Source organism: Salmo salar, chromosome 02 (assembly GCF_965601325.2).
Source record: "Salmo salar chromosome 02, fSalSal1, whole genome shotgun sequence".
NCBI classification, from domain to species: Eukaryota; Metazoa; Chordata; class Actinopteri; order Salmoniformes; family Salmonidae; genus Salmo; species Salmo salar.
The window spans coordinates 10,164,091-10,182,362 of NC_138292.1; the positions used below are offsets into that span (position 1 = coordinate 10,164,091).

Below are 18,272 nucleotides of genomic sequence, written 5' to 3' on the forward strand. Positions count from 1 at the left end.
TTCAATACCGCCTTGCACACTCTTGCCTGCATCTAGCTAATCTAGGGTGTAATCACTAGTCCAAAAGTTGCAAACAAGAGTTTCTATTGGAGAAATTCAGGTATGTTTATCCCCTTTTCGTTCTGTTTGCTTCTGTTTAAGAAATGTTTTTCAACAGAGTAGGTGGAATGAATACACCCGCTCACACAAACACAGTTCACTTCCATAGCAGCCACATACACACAGTGTGAAATTGATCGTTGGCTAATTTCTTCTCGCATCTACACGGTCTCCTCTCACCTTTTCCCTTCACTTGTGGACTTCAGTGCACATCAGCTGTCAGGCAAAAAAAAAAACATTCCAAGCCAAACCTTCATATCATAACCGCTACACACAGCCTGCATCGTTGTCACCATATTAGCTCACGTCAAGTCAACATGGCTACTAGAACTAACACGTTAGTAAACCGCTACAATAATGCACTACAGTGTATAGTCAGCAAGCAGTTTAGCAGTTACACTGGCGACCCCAGTGGCAATAAATTCACAAAACCATAAGCTTACCTTGACTTGGAAGAGTTCCAGTGTTGGATAGCCATAGCTAGCTAGGTAACATAGCATCCCTCTCTGTTTGAGCCAGGTGTTTGAGTAGGCTAAACTAGCTAGCGATGTAAGTGAAAGTGGAAAAAATGATATAGCTAGCTCTCGCTTCATTTTTTAAAGAAATTCCTTTGTTTAACTTCAATTATTGTCTTTCTCTTTAAGTCAACTACTCACCACATGTTATGCACTGCAGTGCTAGCTAGCTGTAGCTTATGCTTTCAGTACTAGATTCATTTTCTGATCCTTTGATTGGGTCGACAACATGTCAGTTAATGCTGCAAGAGCAAGGAAGTCCTCTGGAATTTGTGTAAATTTATGGAAGTGGGTGAGAACCACGACCCTCCTAGGTTTTGTATTGAAGTCAATGTATCCAGAGGAAGCTAGCTGTCCTCCAGCAACACCATGGTGCTACCCTACAGAGTGCTGTTATGGCTACTGTCGACCTTCATTGGTTGACCTGGGGCGTCAGCGTAGCCTAGTGGTTAGAGTGTTGGACTAGTAACCAAAAGGTTGTAAGTTCGAATCCCTGACCTGACAAGGTACAAATTTGTCATTCTGCCCCTGAACAAGGCAGTTAACCCACTGTTCCTAGGCTGTCATTGAAAATAAGAATTTGTTCTTAACTGACTTGCCTAGTAAAATAAAAAATTGCAACACTGTATTTGAATAGATTATTTGGTGACTATATATTTAGTATAGTTTTATCTAAAAAGGTTCACTTTAATGTTTCACTGTCCTCCCCTTCCTCCTGAGGAGCCTCCACTGATTCCAACCGAATGTCACACATTTCTCATTAACCAATGTCAGCCATGATGTTTCCTTGACAGAGGAACCCTGAAGAGGGGTAAGAGGTTAGTTTGAGGAAGGAGTTGCGTTGATCACATGCTACACATGAGCTTATTTTCAGCTGGAGGGCCATACTATTGTAATATCAGCAGTTACCTGGGTACTGTTGGGGACAAGTCACACTGACTGAGGGACTGGGGAGATGAACAGGACACAGAATAATTTCCTTTACTCCGAAAGGAAGTGGCAAAGAGTCCTCTAGTCTACAGCTCTGAAAGACATTGATATCATTTTCTAAAATAACTACTAATATCTTTCAGTTTGTCTGCAACAAAGTTTATTTTCAAGGACACTTGTACAAATATAGTAAACAAGCCAAAGACAAATATTATACCTGACATTTTCACACAAATCTACATATTAATCATGGTATAAATTTCCAAAATTAAAAATATAATACTGCCGTGTAGTAAATGTGACTTGATTAAAATATTTCATAGAAATATGATTCTTTTTTAGATACAAAAACACATGCAGCCTTCTCATGGTAGAGAGAGGAGCTGTCATTGTCTCCAAACACCATGTTATAGAGAGAAACTTCACTGACAAGGGCTGCATACCAAATGGCACCATATTCCCTATTTAGTGCACTACTTTTGACCAGGGCCCATAGAGAATGAAACTTATAGAGAAGAGGTTGCCATTTGGGATGTACCCAATTTCTCCATCAGGTGGCAGAAGGAAGCAGGTCTTCCTCACTGTCCCATACAGCAGGCCTCTCCTCTCGGGCCTACAGGTTGGAGCGAGTTAGCCATGGAAACTCCTAAGAGACACAGACAGAGCCAGACCATGGACAGTCAGTCGAACTGGCTTTGACGTCCAGATTTGAATTTGCCTGGTATAGACCAGGGAATGGGGTGTCAGGTCAGATTTGTCCTGTAGTTACCTGTTGCTTCCTGTCTGAGGAGGGGTCTATGAGAACGTTGAGGAGACTAGGTCTCTCCCAGTCACTGAGGCTGAGCTGTAAGGCACTACGCAGCTCCTCCTCTGTCCGCACCAGGAACCCTCGTCCTCCGAAGGCGTTCATGACCTCGTCATAGCGGGCTTCAGGCAGCAGGGTCACAGGGGGGGCTCTGGAGAGGAGGGGAGAATGGAGAACCGAGGACAAGATGACCAACATATCTTTACTAGAGGGAATCCTGACCTTGACATGAGTAGGCCCAGTCCCAAATTGACCTTTAAACCCAAACCCCTCTGTACTCACACAGTGGTGAGATCTCCCATCTTCCCCATCATTTCCCACGTCTCTGCGTCCACGCCGCTGTAGATCCCGTTGTTGTTGACCACGATGATGACCACCGGGAGTTTATACCTGGTCAGAGGGGAAAGCATCAATAACGAGGGAAAGCATCAATGACTAGGTTAGGGGGTTGACACTTTAATTATCCTATGCACCTGACCAGTGATTACTACAACCACGTTTTGCTATGTGAGAGAGACCTTGACTGTACCAACCTGCACATGGTCTCCACCTCCATCCCAGAGAATCCAAAGGCACTGTCCCCCTCCACACACACCACCCTCTGGCCTGTGTTCTGGTTCCTCTGCACTGTTGCAGCCGCGATGGCAAAGCCCAGACCCACCCCCATCGTCCCGAAGGTGCCAGCATCCAACCTACACACACACACACACACACCAGGCTGCGTTAATAAGAGCTCAGAGTGTGAATAAAGGTACCTTAGTTGGGGTGTGTGTGTCTGTGTGTTAAGTAGGAAGCAAGGAATAATATCTGGGGGGGTAAGATACTAAGAGAGTCCATCTAATCAGCCTGTCAGGCAGCACTACTTTGAATAGTCATCTAGTCAGCCTGTCAGGCAGTACTACATTGAGAAGTCAACCTGTCAGGCAGCACTATATTGAGAAGTCATCTAGTCAGCCTGTCAGGCAGTACTACATTGAGAAGTCAACCTGTCAGGCAGCACTATATTGAGAAGTCATCTAGTCAGCCTGTCAGGCAGCACTACATTGAGAAGTCAACCTGTCAGGCAGCACTATATTGAGAAGTCATCCAATCAGCCAGCACTACATTGAATAGTCATCTAGTCAGCCTGTCAGGCAGCACTATATTGAGAAGTCATCTAGTCAGCCTGCCAGGCAGCACTATATTGAGAAGTCATCCAGTCAACCTGTCAGGCAGCACTATATTGAGAAGTCATCCAGTCAACATGTCAGGCAGCACTACATTGAGGAGTCATCTAGTCAGCCTGCCAGGCAGCACTACATTGAGAAGTCATCTAGTCAGCCTGCCAGGCAGCACTACAGTGAGAAGTAATCTAGTCAGCCTGTCAGGCAGCACTACATTGAGGAGTCATCTAGTCAGCCTGCCAGGCAGCACTATATTGAGAAGTCATCCAGCCAACCTGTCAGGCAGCACTACATTGAGAAGTCATCTTGTCAGGTTGTCAGGCAGCACTATATTGAGAAGTCATCCAGTCAACCTGTCAGGCAGCACTACATTGAGGAGTCATCTAGTCAGGTTGTCAGGCAGCACTACATTGAGAAGTCATCCAGTCAACCTGTCAGGCAGCACTACATTGAGGAGTCATCTAGTCAGGTTGTCAGGCAGCACTACATTGAGAAGTCATCCAGTCAACCTGTCAGGCAGCACTACATTGAGAAGTCATCCAGTCAACCTGTCAGGCAGCACTACATTGAGAAGTCTTCCCAGGCAGAACTATCAACAGATCCCTGGACAACAACAACCAATTCCTACTTGCCTACAGGGAAAAGGCACGGGATACTTGGGGGATTTGACCTTTGACCTCTGTGTGAGGCGGCATGCCTTGCCTGTGTCGAGGAAGGTAGTTGTTCAACATGGTACGCCCAATGTCCATGGTGTTGGCCCCCTCACTCACGATGACACAGTCGTGGGGCAGCAGCTGGGAGATGTGGTGGAACACTTGGTAGTAGTTCATAGGTGTTGTCGACTGAAGAGCTAATGCCTGGAGAGAGAAACACAATCAAAACAGGGGTGGTAGATAGCCAAACAGCAAAGTTGTTGGACCTGTAGCCGAAAAGGTGGCCGGTTCGAATCCTAGGCCGGGTGCTGGAAAAATAGGAGGGAATTGATCTGGCAACTATAATGTATTCTACCTGTTGGATTAAAGTCAAGTTATTTCACAGATAAAGACAGTCAGTAATACAGACACACAGGCTAACTTGCTTAGGTCACAGGTCACGGACGGACACACCAACACACCTTTGTCATTGTTGCGTTAGCAGCCATCTTCTCTTTCAATGTGGTCCACCATTCTGTATCAGCTGGATACTTCCAGCCATCTTTATGAACATACTCTAGGAGCTGAAAGTAAAGATGAGGAGTAGAAACTAAGCAAACTGAATCAAGTACAGATGTATGATCTTAATTTGAGCACCCTGTTGCAGGAGAACTTTCCTGCAATGCAGGACATGTAAAACTTGTTGTATATTTGAGGTTTAAAAAGGCTTCTGAAGTTTTTACTCTTATACATTTCAGACTTGATTTTCCCCTATGAGAAATGTATCAACCCCTACAAAAAATGTCCAATTATTATAATCCACATAATAATTCACATTCCTGTTGCTGCAGGATTATTTTCCTGCTGTAGCAAACTGGTTCAAATAAGATCCTACATCTGTACCAATTCAATTCCATTTATACTTTGCTGCAAATCAAATAGTTGTTACAGACAGGATAATCAATGCTTGTTTCTTAAAAAAAATACATTTGTTTTAAACATTATTTTTGTAAAGTGTATTGAGACTTGTTAAATGCACTGTAAATAAAATGTGACTTGACAAGACATTACAGACCACCAGGACCCAGCAATAAAGTAACATACAGATATGGGGCACATATTAGATGCCTGTGATGTGTTACCTGCTTGACAACAGCATTGACGTCCCCCAGGACTGAGTTGTGTTACCTGCTTGACAACAGCATTGACGTCCCCCAGGACTGAGTTGTGTTACCTGCTTGACAATAGCATTGACGTCTCCCAGGACTGAGTTGTGTTACCTGCTTGACAATAGCATTGACATCCCCCAGGACTGAGTTGTTACCTGCTTGACAATAGCATTGACGTCTCCCAGGACTGAGTTGTGTTACCTGCTTGACAATAGCATTGACGTCCCCCAGGACTGAGTTGTGTTACCTGCTTGACAACAGCATTGACGTCCCCCAGGACTGAGTTGTGTTACCTGCTTGACAATAGCATTGACGTCCCCCAGGACTGAGTTGTGTTACCTGCTTGACAATAGCATTGACGTCCCCCAGGACTGAGTTGTGTTACCTGCTTGACAACAGCATTGACATCCCCCAGGACTGAGTTGTGTTACCTGCTTGACAACAGCGTTGACGTCCCCCAGGACTGAGTTGTGTTACCTGCTTGACAATAGCATTGACGTCCCCCAGGACTGAGTTGTGTTACCTGCTTGACAATAGCATTGACGTCTCCCAGGACTGAGTTGTGTTACCTGCTTGACAATAGCATTGACATCCCCCAGGACTGAGTTGTGTTACCTGCTTGACAATAGCATTGACATCCCCCAGGACTGAGTTGTTACCTGCTTGACAATAGCATTGACATCCCCCAGGACTGAGTTGTGTTACCTGCTTGACAATAGCATTGACATCCCCCAGGACTGAGTTGTTACCTGCTTGACAATAGCATTGACGTCTCCCAGGACTGAGTTGTGTTACCTGCTTGACAATAGCATTGACATCCCCCAGGACTGAGTTGTGTTACCTGCTTGACAATAGCATTGACATCCCCCAGGACTGAGTTGTGTTACCTGCTTGACAATAGCATTGACATCCCCCAGGACTGAGTTGTGTTACCTGCTTGACAATAGCATTGACATCCCCCAGGACTGAGTTGTGTTACCTGCTTGACAATAGCATTGACATCCCCCAGGACTGAGTTGTGTTACCTGCTTGACAATAGCATTGACATCCCCCAGGACTGAGTTGTTACCTGCTTGACAATAGCATTGACATCCCCCAGGAGAGCAGCAGCAGGTTGCACGTTGTTCCCCATCTCCTCAGCACATAGATCAACCTTGACATAAATAACGTACGTGGAACGTTACTACAACATACCAGCAACGACACATGACAGGAAGAGCACCATGCGTGACACATGTAACAGCAGCTGGAAGACTGGCCAAACACAACAGAAATAACCAGGTTCCACCACATAATGATAAGGCTAACACACACACACACACACACACACACAAAAATAAACTCAGCAAAAAAATAAATGTCCTCTCACTGTCAACTGCGTTTATTTTCAAACTAAACATGTGTAAATATTTGTATGAACATAACAAGATTCAACAACTGAGACATAAACTGAACAACTTCCACTGACATGTGACTAAGAGAAATGGAATAATGTGTCCCTGAACAAAGGGGGGTCAAAATCAAAAGTAACAGTCAGTATCTGGTGTGGCCACCAGCTGCATTAAGTACTGCAGTGCATCTCCTCCTCATGGACTGCACCAGATTTGCCAATTCTTGCTTTGAGATGTTACCCCACTCTTCCACCAAGGCACCTGCAAGTTCCCGGAGATTTAGGGGGGGTAATGGCCCTAGCCCTCACCCTCCGATCCAATAGGTCCCAGACGTGCTCACTGGGATTGAGATCTGGGCTCTTCACTGGCCATGGCAGAACACTGACATTCCTGTCTTGCAGGAAAACACGCACAGAACGAGCAGTATGGCTGGTGGCATTGTCATGCTGGAGGGTCATGTCAGGATGAGCCTGCAGGAAGGGTACCACATGAGGGAGGAGGATGTCTTCCCTCTAACGCACAGCGTTGAGATTGCCTGCAATGACAACAAGCTCAGTCCGATGATGCTGTGACACACCGCCCCAGACCATGACGGACCCTCCACCTCCAAATCAATCCCGCTCCAGAGTACAGGCCTTGGTGTTACGCTCATTCCTTCAACGATAAACGCGAATCCGACCATCCCCCCTGGTGAGACAAAACCACGACTTGTCAGTGAAGAGCACTTTTTGCCAGTCCTGTCTGGTCCAGCGACGGTGGGTTTGTGCCCATAGGCAACGTTGTTGCCGGTGATGTCTGGTGAGGACCTGCCTTACAACATGCCTACAAGCCCTCAGTCCAGCCTCTCTCAGCCTATTGTGGACAGTCTGAGCACTGATGGAGAGATTGTGCATTCCTGGTGTAACTCGGGCAGTTGTTGTTGCCATCCTGTCCCACAGGTGTGATGTTCGGATGTACCGATCCTGTGCAGGTGTTGTTACACGTGGTCTGCCACTGCGAGGACAATCAGCTGTCCATCCTGTCTCCCTGTAGCGCTGTCTTAGGTGTCTTCACAGTACGGACATTGCAATTTATTGCCCGGGCCACATCTGCAGTCCTCATGCCACCTTGCAGCATGCCTAAGGCACGTTCACGCAGATGAGCAGGGACCCTGGGCATCTCTCTTTTGGTGTTTTTCAGAGTCAGTAGAAAGGCCTCTTTAGTGTCCTAAGTTTTCATAACTGTGACCTTAATTGCCTACTGTCTGTAAGCTGTTAGTGTCTTAATGACCGTTCCACAGGTGCGTGTTCATTAATTGTTTATGGTTCATTAAACAAGCATGGGAGACAGTGTTTAAACCCTTTACAATGAAGATCTGTGAAGTTATTTGGATTTTTACGAATTATCTTTGAAAGACAAGGTCCTGAAAAAGGGACGTTTATTTTTATTGCTGAGTTTATATACATACATAAATATCCAGTTGAAGTCGGAAGTTTACATACACCTTAGCCAAATACATTTAAACTCTGTTTTTCACAATTCCTGACATTTAATACTAGTAAAAATTCCCTGTCTTTGGTCAGTTAGGATCACCACTTTATTTTAAGAATGTGAAATGTCAGAATAATAGTAGAGGGAATGATTTATTTCGGCTTTTATTTATTTCATCACATTCCCAGTGGGTCAGAAGTTTACATACACTCAATTAGTATTTGGTAGCATTGCCTTTAAATTGTTTAACTTGGATCAAACGTTTCGGGTAGCCTTCCACAACCTTCGCACAATAAGCTGGGTGAATTTTGGCCCATTCCTCCTGACAGAGTTGGTGTAACTGAGTCAGGTTTGTAGGCCTACTTGCTCGCACACGCTTTTTTAGTTCTGCCCACAAATTTTCTATGATTGAGGTCAGGGCTTTGTGATGGCCACTCCAATACCTTGACTTTGTCGTCCTTAAGCCCTTTTGCCTCAACTTTGGAAGTATACTTGGGGTCATTGTACATTTGGAAGACCCATGTGCGACCAAGCTTTAACTGACAGTGCGTTCAATAAAGACATGAAAACATATAATTGTTTGTGTGTTACTAGTTTAAGCAGACTGTGTTTGTCTGTTGTTGTGACCTAGATGAAGATCAGATCACATTTTATGACCAATTTATGCAGAAATCCAGGTATTTCCAAAGGGTTCACATACATACATACACACAGTGGCAAGAAAAAGTATATATATATATATATATATAAATATATATATATATATTTAGCGTTCCCTTTTATAAACCGAGTGATTCGAGCACTGAATGCTGATTGGGTTAAAGCCGTGGTACTGTATATTTAAGCAATATGGCCCAAGGGGGTGTGGTATATGGCCAATATACCATACAGGCCTTAGCCATGGTATATTGGCAATATACCACAAACCCCTGAGGTGCCTTATTGCTATTATAAACCTGTTGCCAATGTAATTAGAACAGTAAAAATACATGTTTTGTCATACCCGTGGTATACAGTCTGATAAACCACGGCTGTCAGCCAATCAGCATTCAGGGCTCAAACCACCCGGCTTATAAAAGACCGTATAACATGGGTATGACCCCAAAAATATTTTCACTGTTCGAATGATGTGGTAACCAATTTATAATAGCAATAAGGGACCTCTGGGGTTTAAGGTATATGGCCAATATACCACGGGCTAAGGCCTGTATCCAGGCACTCTGCGTTGCATCGTGCCTAAGAACAGCCCTTAGCCGTGGTATATTGGCCATTTACCACACCACCTAGTGCTGTACCACCACCAGATGTACTGTACAGCACTATGACAGCCATGACATTATTTGGAGAGACCACAAGAGACTTATAGAGAAGCTATATAGGTAATAGACTAAATCCAATAGACTGACTCAAAGACATTTATACCTGGTTACAATGAACTGCAGTACACTACGACATGACCTGTGACAAGGGTTGCAAAATTATGGCAACTTTCCCAAAATTCCCAGAAATCCCTGTTGGAAGATTCCAGAAATCAGAACATAATAAGCAGAAAATCTGGAAACCTGAAAATAAAATTTAAAAAGCAACCCTACTGGTGAACTTTGACCTACCTGGATGACCTTTACATGGGGGTCAAACCTTGGGAGAAGGCCAAAGTGCAGGATCCAGTTGAGCCTGGCACCAAGTAGGACCACAACATCAGACTGGAGCAGAGCTCTGCAGTCCAAACCAAGACCATAGAACCAGGAGGATAGAAAGAGAGGAGCATATAAAGAGAGGAGGAGGAGTATAGGAGGAGGAGGGTTAGGAAGAGAAGAGGAGGAGGATAGGAAGAGAGGAGGATAGAAAGAGAGGAGGAGGGATAGAAAGAAAGGAGGAGGAGGGATAGAAAGAGAGGAGGAGGGATAGAAAGAAAGGAGGAGGAGGGTTAGAAAGAGAGAAGGAGGATAGAAAGAGAGGAGGAGGGATAGAAAGAGAGAAGGAGGGATAGAAAGAGAGAAGGAGGATAGAAAGAGAGGAGGAGGGATAGAAAGAGAGGAGGAGGAGGATAGGAAGAGAGGAGGAGGAGGGTTAGGAAGAGAAGAGGAGGAGGATAGAAAGAGAGGAGGAGAATAGAAAGGGAGGATAGAAAGAGAGGAGGAGAATAGAAAGGGAGGAGGAGGAGGATAGGAAGAGAGGAGGATAGGAAGAGAGGAGGAGGAGGATAGGAAGAGGAGGAGGAAGAGGAAGAGGAGGAGGATAGGAAGAGGAGGAGGATAGGAAGAGGAGGAGGATAGAAAGAGGAGGATAGAAAGAGGAGGAGGATAGAAAGAGGAGGAGGATAGAAAGAGGAGGAGGATAGAAAGAAGAGGAGGATAGAAAGAGAGGAGGATAGAAAGAGAGGCGGAGGGGGGTTAGGAAGAGAGGAGGAGGATAGAAAGGGAGGAGGAGGAGGATAGGAAGAGAGGAGGAGGAGTATAGGAAGAGAGGAGGAGGAGGAGTATAGGAGGAGGAGGGTTAGGAAGAGAAGAGGAGGAGGATAGGAAGAGGAGGATAGAAAGAGAGGAGGAGGAGGATAGAAAGAGAGGAGGAGAATAGAAAGGGAGGAGGAGAATAGAAAGGGAGGAGGAGAATAGGAAGAGAGGAGGAGGAGGATAGGAAGAGGAGGAGGGTAGAAAGAGAGGAGGGTAGAAAGAGGAGGAGGGTAGAAAGAGAGGAGGGTAGAAAGAGAGGAGGATAGAAAGAGAGGAGGATAGAAAGAGAGGAGGATAGAAAGAGAGGAGGATAGAAAGAGAGGAGGAGAGGGATTAGGAAGAGAGGAGGAGGATAGAAAGGGAGAAGGAGGATAGGAAGAGGAGGATTAGGAAGAGAGGAGGAGGATAGAAAGGGAGAAGGAGGATAGGAAGAGGAGGGTTAGGAAGAGAGGAGGAGGAGAGCAGGGAAAAGAACACAATCCGATTAAACAAAATGTGATGAAAAGAGACTAGTTATAGATAGGGATTTCAGGAAGGCCCAGAGTTCTCCTGGTCTGTTCATCCTGTTCCTACTTATACAGTCAAAGGTTTGTACATGAATATGATGCCAGCTGAGAGAAGGAGTGGCTGACCTGGAGCGGGCAGCAGCAACACAGTTGGGGTGGTCATCAGGCAGCACCCCTTTACCCATGGGGGTGGGCAGGAAGGGCAGGCCACACCCCTCCACCAGCTCCCTCAGAACCCCCTCTGCTCTTCCATGGGCTGCACCTGCAGAGGGAAACAGACAGAGGGCACCGCCAAACTGATATCAACAGACTGACCTTTCCAGCTGGGATGCATTCAGCTGAACACAACGTTGTGCAATGTTCAGATAAAAATATAGCATGTAGAACAAACATGCCTCTCTGACAGGTAGAATGAGTAATCGTGTCCACAACTTTTGTCTACTGAACGTGGTCCTGTTTTCAGCTGAACCCTGGTACAGTGCTATAGGTGTTACAGTGCGTTTCAGCTGGCTACTGATCAGTCCTGGACAGACGCACGTAACATAACTGGTAGTAGAGTCTGTCAACAGACTGGGACACGGCAACTAGGGAAAGGGAAAGGGGGATACCTAGTCAGTTGCACAACTGAATGCCTTCCACTGAAATGTGTCTTCCGCATGCAACCCTCTGAATCAGAGAGGTGCGGGGGCTGCCTTAATCCACATCTTCGGCACCCGGGGAACAGTGCCTTGCTCAGGGACAGAACGACAGATTTTTATCTTGTCAGTTCGGGAGATTTGATCCAGCAACCTTTCGGTTAGTGGCCCAACGCTCTAACCACTAGGCTACCTGCCACCAACGAGCAACTCTGTTCTGGTACGCTGATTTTTCACTACTGATCATTTGGACAAATCACGATTTCGCAGGTGCTCGCATCTTTTCAATGTCAGAAGGGGATGGGGACATTTGGCCCATAAACTTGCAGAGAGTTTCTATTGAGTGTAGGTGAAGACTTCACAAGTCACGTTAGTATCTTTCTCTTAATATCTCCCCACAGAACTGAATCAAGTACCTGACGCAATTCCACAAGATTTTAGTTCTGGGTTTGGCTAATAAAAAGCATTGCCTACCTTTCCCAATGATGAGTAAAGGCCGTGTGGCCTACCTTTCCCAATGATAAGTAAAGGCCGTGTGGCCTACCTTTCCCAATGATGAGTAAAGGCCGTGTGGCCTACCTTTCCCAATGATAAGTAAAGGCCGTGTGGCCTACCTTTCCCAATGATGAGTAAAGGCCGTGTGGCCTACCTTTCCCAATGATGAGTAAAGGCCGTGTGGCCTACCTTTCCCAATGATGAGTAAAGGCTGTGTGGCCTACCTTTCCCAATGATAAGTAAAGGCTGTGTGGCCTACCTTTCCCAATGATAAGTAAAGGCTGTGTGGCCTACCTTTCCCAATGATAAGTAAAGGCCGTTTGGCCTACCTTTCCCAATGATGAGTAAAGGCTGTGTGGCCTACCTTTCCCAATGATAAGTAAAGGCCGTTTGGCCTACCTTTCCCAATGATAAGTAAAGGCTGTGTGGCCTACCTTTCCCAATGATAAGTAAAGGCCGTTTGGCCTACCTTTCCCAATGATGAGTAAAGGCCGTTTGGCCTACCTTTCCCAATGATGAGTAAAGGCTGTGTGGCCTACCTTTCCCAATGATGAGTAAAGGCTGTGTGGCCTACCTTTCCCAATGATAAGTAAAGGCTGTGTGGCCTACCTTTCCCAATGATGAGTAAAGGCCGTTTGGCCTACCTTTCCCAATGATAAGTAAAGGCCGTTTGGCCTACCTTTCCCAATGATAAGTAAAGGCCGTTTGGCCTACCTTTCCCAATGATAAGTAAAGGCCGTTTGGCCTACCTTTCCCAATGATGAGTAAAGGCTGTGTGGCCTACCTTTCCCAATGATAAGTAAAGGCCGTGTGGCCTACCTTTCCCAATGATAAGTAAAGGCCGTTTGGCCTACCTTTCCCAATGATAAGTAAAGGCCGTTTGGCCTACCTTTCCCAATGATAAGTAAAGGCCGTTTGGCCTACCTTTCCCAATGATGAGTAAAGGCCGTGTGGCCTACCTTTCCCAATGATAAGTAAAGGCCGTGTGGCCTACCTTTCCCAATGATAAGTAAAGGCCGTTTGGCCTACCTTTCCCAATGATAAGTAAAGGCCGTTTGGCCTACCTTTCCCAATGATAAGTAAAGGCCGTGTGGCCTACCTTTCCCAATGATAAGTAAAGGCCGTGTGGCCTACCTTTCCCAATGATAAGTAAAGGCCGTGTGGCCTACCTTTCCCAATGATAAGTAAAGGCTGTGTGGCCTACCTTTCCCAATGATAAGTAAAGGCCGTTTGGCCTACCTTTCCCAATGATAAGTAAAGGCTGTGTGGCCTACCTTTCCCAATGATAAGTAAAGGCTGTGTGGCCTACCTTTCCCAATGATGAGTAAAGGCCGTTTGGCTCCTTTCCCAATGATGAGTAAAGGCCGTGTGGCCTACCTTTCCCAATGATAAGTAAAGGCTGTGTGGCCTACCTTTCCCAATGATAAGTAAAGGCCGTTTGGCCTACCTTTCCCAATGATGAGTAAAGGCCGTGTGGCCTACCTTTCCCAATGATGAGTAAAGGCCGTTTGGCCTACCTTTCCCAATGATGAGTAAAGACTGTGTGGCCTACCTTTCCCAATGATAAGTAAAGGCCGTTTGGCCTACCTTTCCCAATGATGAGTAAAGGCCGTGTGGCCTACCTTTCCCAATGATAAGTAAAGGCTGTGTGGCCTACCTTTCCCAATGATGAGTAAAGGCCGTTTGGCCTACCTTTCCCAATGATGAGTAAAGGCCGTGTGGCCTACCTTTCCCAATGATAAGTAAAGGCTGTGTGGCCTACCTTTCCCAATGATGAGTAAAGGCTGTGTGGCCTACCTTTCCCAATGATAAGTAAAGGCCGTGTGGCCTACCTTTCCCAATGATAAGTAAAGGCTGTGTGGCCTACCTTTCCCAATGATAAGTAAAGGCCGTTTGGCCTACCTTTCCCAATGATAAGTAAAGGCTGTGTGGCCTACCTTTCCCAATGATAAGTAAAGGCCGTGTGGCCTACCTTTCCCAATGATAAGTAAAGGCCGTTTGGCCTACCTTTCCCAATGATGAGTAAAGGCCGTGTGGCCTACCTTTCCCAATGATAAGTAAAGGCCGTGTGGCCTACCTTTCCCAATGATAAGTAAAGGCCGTTTGGCTCCTTTTAGGACAGTCAGTGCTTCTGTGATCGCGATATGGTCAGCCATACTCACTGGAGGAGGTGGACAACAGGGCACCTCTCTGACAAAGGAAATAGGAAAGAATTGGTCAAAAATTAAACATGTTACCCATCAACTTTATTGCATACGTAAATAAATCATGAAGGTCTATCTAGGTTTATTGCTATTCTCTGATGAGAATACTTTGATATAGTGCTATATTTTCTAACTAATTTAACAAAATCTGGTAATTTCTTGTTCACTTCAGATGTTAAAAGGTAGAACAAAATAAAATCAAAATGACTATGGTGATGTGAAGTCAGAGGTATACATATTCAACAGTAACACATTAGTATACATTTTAAATGGATTAAAGACAGTGGTAGCCACCAACCTGACTCTGCTCCTGTCCACTTTAGCATTGACCATGTCCCCAGATATGTCTACGTATACAGCACCAGGCCTTCCATACATGCTAGTGCGTACTGCCTAAGACAGACCAAACACCCTTCCATTCAGAATCAATTAAGGCTGTGTTCTTCTGACGCACTTAAGTTACCTTGCTAAGCTGGAAAATTAGAGGTCAGAAAACAGACAATTGCAGGTGATACCAAATGATATGAAGAGGACTAAACAGAGGGAGTCAGAAGAGACTGTATACCTTCTCTACCACTGAGGAGATCATATCCAGACTGCTGGGCCGAGCTGAGAACTTACTGTACAGTCTGCACGCCTCCACCTGACAGAGAAAGAGGACCACAAATAACAAATGATGTCCTCTTTCAGCAATGAAACTGCTAGGACCAGTTTTCTGGACAGAGATTCTCTAATGAGTTTGCTTTTTAGGCCATGACTAAACTTAATCTGTGTCCGGGAAACCACCCCCTAATGATCAATAGTCAGAAACCTCATGGTTGAATTAGTACCTGTGGAAACTCTTGAAACGCCCCAGTGGTCTCCTGGTTTTGATCGGAGGAGCCTCCAATAACAATCACAGGCCTACAGAGAGTGTGGTATCAAACAATGACATCAACTGACAAGCGGAGATAGTTTGGAGTCCTCAGATCATTTTTTGCAGTGTAAGGATAGCATCCCTTCTTTTGAAAGGAAGGACCACTGAACATGAGTACAAGGGCCTTCTGTTTGTAGAGTTCTAACATACCAGCAGTTCATGTTAGCGTTGGCCATTCCACCAAGAGCATGGATGAGTCCCGGTCCAGACACAACCAGACACGCCCCTGGACTGGAGAGGAACAGACAGACAGGCAGACAAACAGGAAGATAAGCAGACAGAGAGGAACAGGTAGTAAGACAGGAAGACAAACAGAGAGACAGACAGACAGAATTAGCAATGTAAAACAGCTATGAAACTGACCCTCACACACAAGTCTGTGTACGGCTAGTTAATATCCCATGATTTGGGGAGAGCTGGTTTAGTATTGTATGGAGAGAGTAGTCTCCCTAGGCAGACGGGCTGCTTCCCACATTAACAATGTATCGACATCGGTCAGGGATTTCAGAGAGGAGAGACAGTATCTCTAAAGCTCTCTTATAATGACAATCCTCCTACCGTCCAGTGAGGTAACCAACAGCAGACGCAGCATAGCAAGCCTGTTGGATGACACATACCACATCAGTATTACTGGTGTCCCCACAACCAATTCACATAAAAAAATGTAATGGGAAGACTCTGAATTCATAAAAATAAAAGGTGGCTTACGGCTTGTTCATTGCGCATTCCCACATACTTGATTCCTGACGCTTGAGCTGCCATAGCCACTTCAATGACTGGAACACCAACTATTCCAAACATATATTCTACATTCTGAAGAGAGATACATGAAGATACAGTATGAATTTACAGTGTAGTTTAGATGTTCTTTGCATTGACACACACTTTGGCATGCATCAACAGGGGTGTTAACATATGCTATTCAATATGTTAACAAACATCCACATAAACTTCTAAATGTTTTGCTACAACGATAATAATAGTTCGCTATACCAGTGCAATGACCTTTGACACACTTTCACAACTCCTAGTGCTACATTGTCACTGCCAAGGACATGATCAGCGACTAATATATTATTTACCAAATCGTAGCAATACCGTTATACAGTGTAATACTATTTTATATAAATTACACATATCTCACCTGAGCTTTTAGTGCCTCAGCAATGAGCTGAGCGCCTGTCACGTCTTCCATTATTACTGTCCAGAAATCTGTTCGTGATACTCAATAGCTTATACGTCGTTTTCAGATATCTTGCAAATCATTTGTTTTTGTCCGCATTACAAAATGCATTATATGAGTAGCTACAATCGATAGATATTTCGATAGCCACTAACTGCACAGAGTTCAAAGTTGAGTGACTGGACGACTTTTGACACTGCTGCCCAAAGCATGACCCGTTAATACAACTTCCGGGTTCAGGGCCAATCACATGAGCCGTACAATAGTAGTTATGAATATGTATGAACTAGTAGCCTTTTTCTTTTTTTATTGCAAGAAATACATAACAAGGTCTCATTATGTGTTTATAACTGCACTTACACTTAACTCAATTAAGTCATTATGAGTGTATGACTTGAGTGTATGCATTATAGATATGGACTTCATAGAAAGTGTAAGAACTGTTCTCTGTTCATCTTGTTTTAAAATTGTTAAATCAAAATTTAAAACAAGAAACTTGTTATAAATGCAAAGAAAAGACATTTTATGATTTTTAATAGGTTCAAAAAGTTGGTTGAAAATAGTCTTGCACTTACGAGCTTAGAAGGTTCTCGAATGAATCAGGTGTCTGCATATAAATACTTTGGGATATGGTTGGATGATAAACTGTCTTTTAAAATGCATATTGATGAATTTTGTAAACGGCTAAAAATCAAGCTAGGCTTCCTCTATAGAAACAGGACATGTTTGTCCTCTACAAATAGAAGACAAACTGTACAAGCTACTTTTATGTCTGTTATAGATTATGGGGATATTATCTACATGCATGCTACAGCATCAACACTTAAATCGCTGGATGCTATTGAGCACTTAGGTTTATTACGGGTGATAGTTATTACGGGTGATAGTTATTACGGGTGATAGCTACACAACTCACCCTTGGGTTTTATATCAAAATGTGGGTTGGACATAGCTGTTCATGAGACGAGAACAACATGCTCTCGTGTTTGTCTATAAAGCACTTCTGAATAAACTACCTTCTTATTTATCATCACTCATCAATATTAGATTTATAATTCCGAAAACCAGGTCTCAAGCATGGATTACACTTGAGGCCCATGCGATTTCCATAAAGTTGGGTATGGCTGCCTTTTCCTGTTACGCTCCTTGCCTATGGAATAGCCTGCAGACTAAACTTAAACTTGCGACTCTTGTACCCCTTGCCCATTTAAAATATGTATTTTTGTATTGTTTGTAACTGTTTCGGGTAATGCAAGTTCTTGTGCTGTTAGGGGAATAACCTGTGTACATGTAATCATCTGCTGCTGGATTCCTTGTTGTGTTATCTGTGATCGTTTTGTTTGTCTTGTTGTGTTATCTGTGATCGTTTTGGTTGCCTTGTTGTGTTATCTGTGATCGTTTTGTTTGTCTTGTGTAGTTTCTTAATCATTGTAGCTAAACTGAATGTGTAACATGTATACGCAGGGCCCAGCTGTAAAAGAGACCTTGGTCTCAGTCTGTGTTCTTTGTTGAAATAAAAGTATAATAATCTTATCCGTTCATGGCTTTAGTTGTGGCTTGATCATGTTTTTATTTTATTTATTTCACCTTTATATAACCAGGTAGGCAAGTTGAGAACAAGTTATCATTTACAATTGCGACCTGGCCAAGATAAAGTGTACGGAGTTTTCTCCTATCTGTCTTTATATGTGACGACATCTTTTCTG

At 44.4% G+C, this 18,272-nt stretch overlaps 1 protein-coding gene across 2 annotated transcripts; it reads right to left on the bottom strand.

Annotated features, from left to right (window-relative positions):
* Window positions 1–1,681: 1,681 nt before the first annotated feature.
* LOC106592607 (2-hydroxyacyl-CoA lyase 1) lies at window positions 1,682–16,775 on the bottom strand. 2 transcript variants are annotated; one of them, XM_082959640.1, is made up of 17 exons: window positions 16,528–16,775; window positions 16,092–16,196; window positions 15,942–15,982; window positions 15,534–15,614; window positions 15,298–15,370; window positions 15,033–15,110; window positions 14,766–14,860; window positions 14,341–14,453; window positions 11,260–11,395; window positions 9,785–9,890; window positions 6,383–6,466; window positions 4,627–4,728; window positions 4,215–4,369; window positions 2,883–3,041; window positions 2,632–2,739; window positions 2,314–2,500; window positions 1,682–2,190 (listed from the first exon to the last, which is right to left on the bottom strand). In XM_082959640.1, exons 1-17 carry the CDS (start codon window positions 16,576–16,578, stop codon window positions 2,158–2,160), a joined length of 1,707 nt encoding a protein of 568 aa, XP_082815766.1. In that variant the 5' UTR covers window positions 16,579–16,775; the 3' UTR covers window positions 1,682–2,157. The 2 variants fall into 2 exon arrangements, with proteins under 2 accessions (XP_082815766.1, XP_082815767.1); XM_082959641.1 differs by lacking the exon at window positions 6,383–6,466.
* Between the last annotated feature and the right edge of the window lie 1,497 nt (window positions 16,776–18,272).

What these genes read in the sequence shown, in the direction of transcription:
- LOC106592607 (XM_082959640.1), bottom strand. Translation starts at nt 16,578, where the DNA reads ATGGAAGACGTGACAGGCGCTCAGCTCATTGCTGAGGCACTAAAAGCT. An exon ending in CTAACGCAACAATGACAAAG is followed by an intron (nt 4,370 to 4,626) that starts GTGTGTTGGTGT and finishes TTCTCTCTCCAG; the next exon opens with GCATTAGCTCTTCAGTCGAC. An exon ending in GAGGTGGAGACCATGTGCAG is followed by an intron (nt 2,740 to 2,882) that starts GTTGGTACAGTC and finishes CCCTCTGACCAG; the next exon opens with GTATAAACTCCCGGTGGTCA.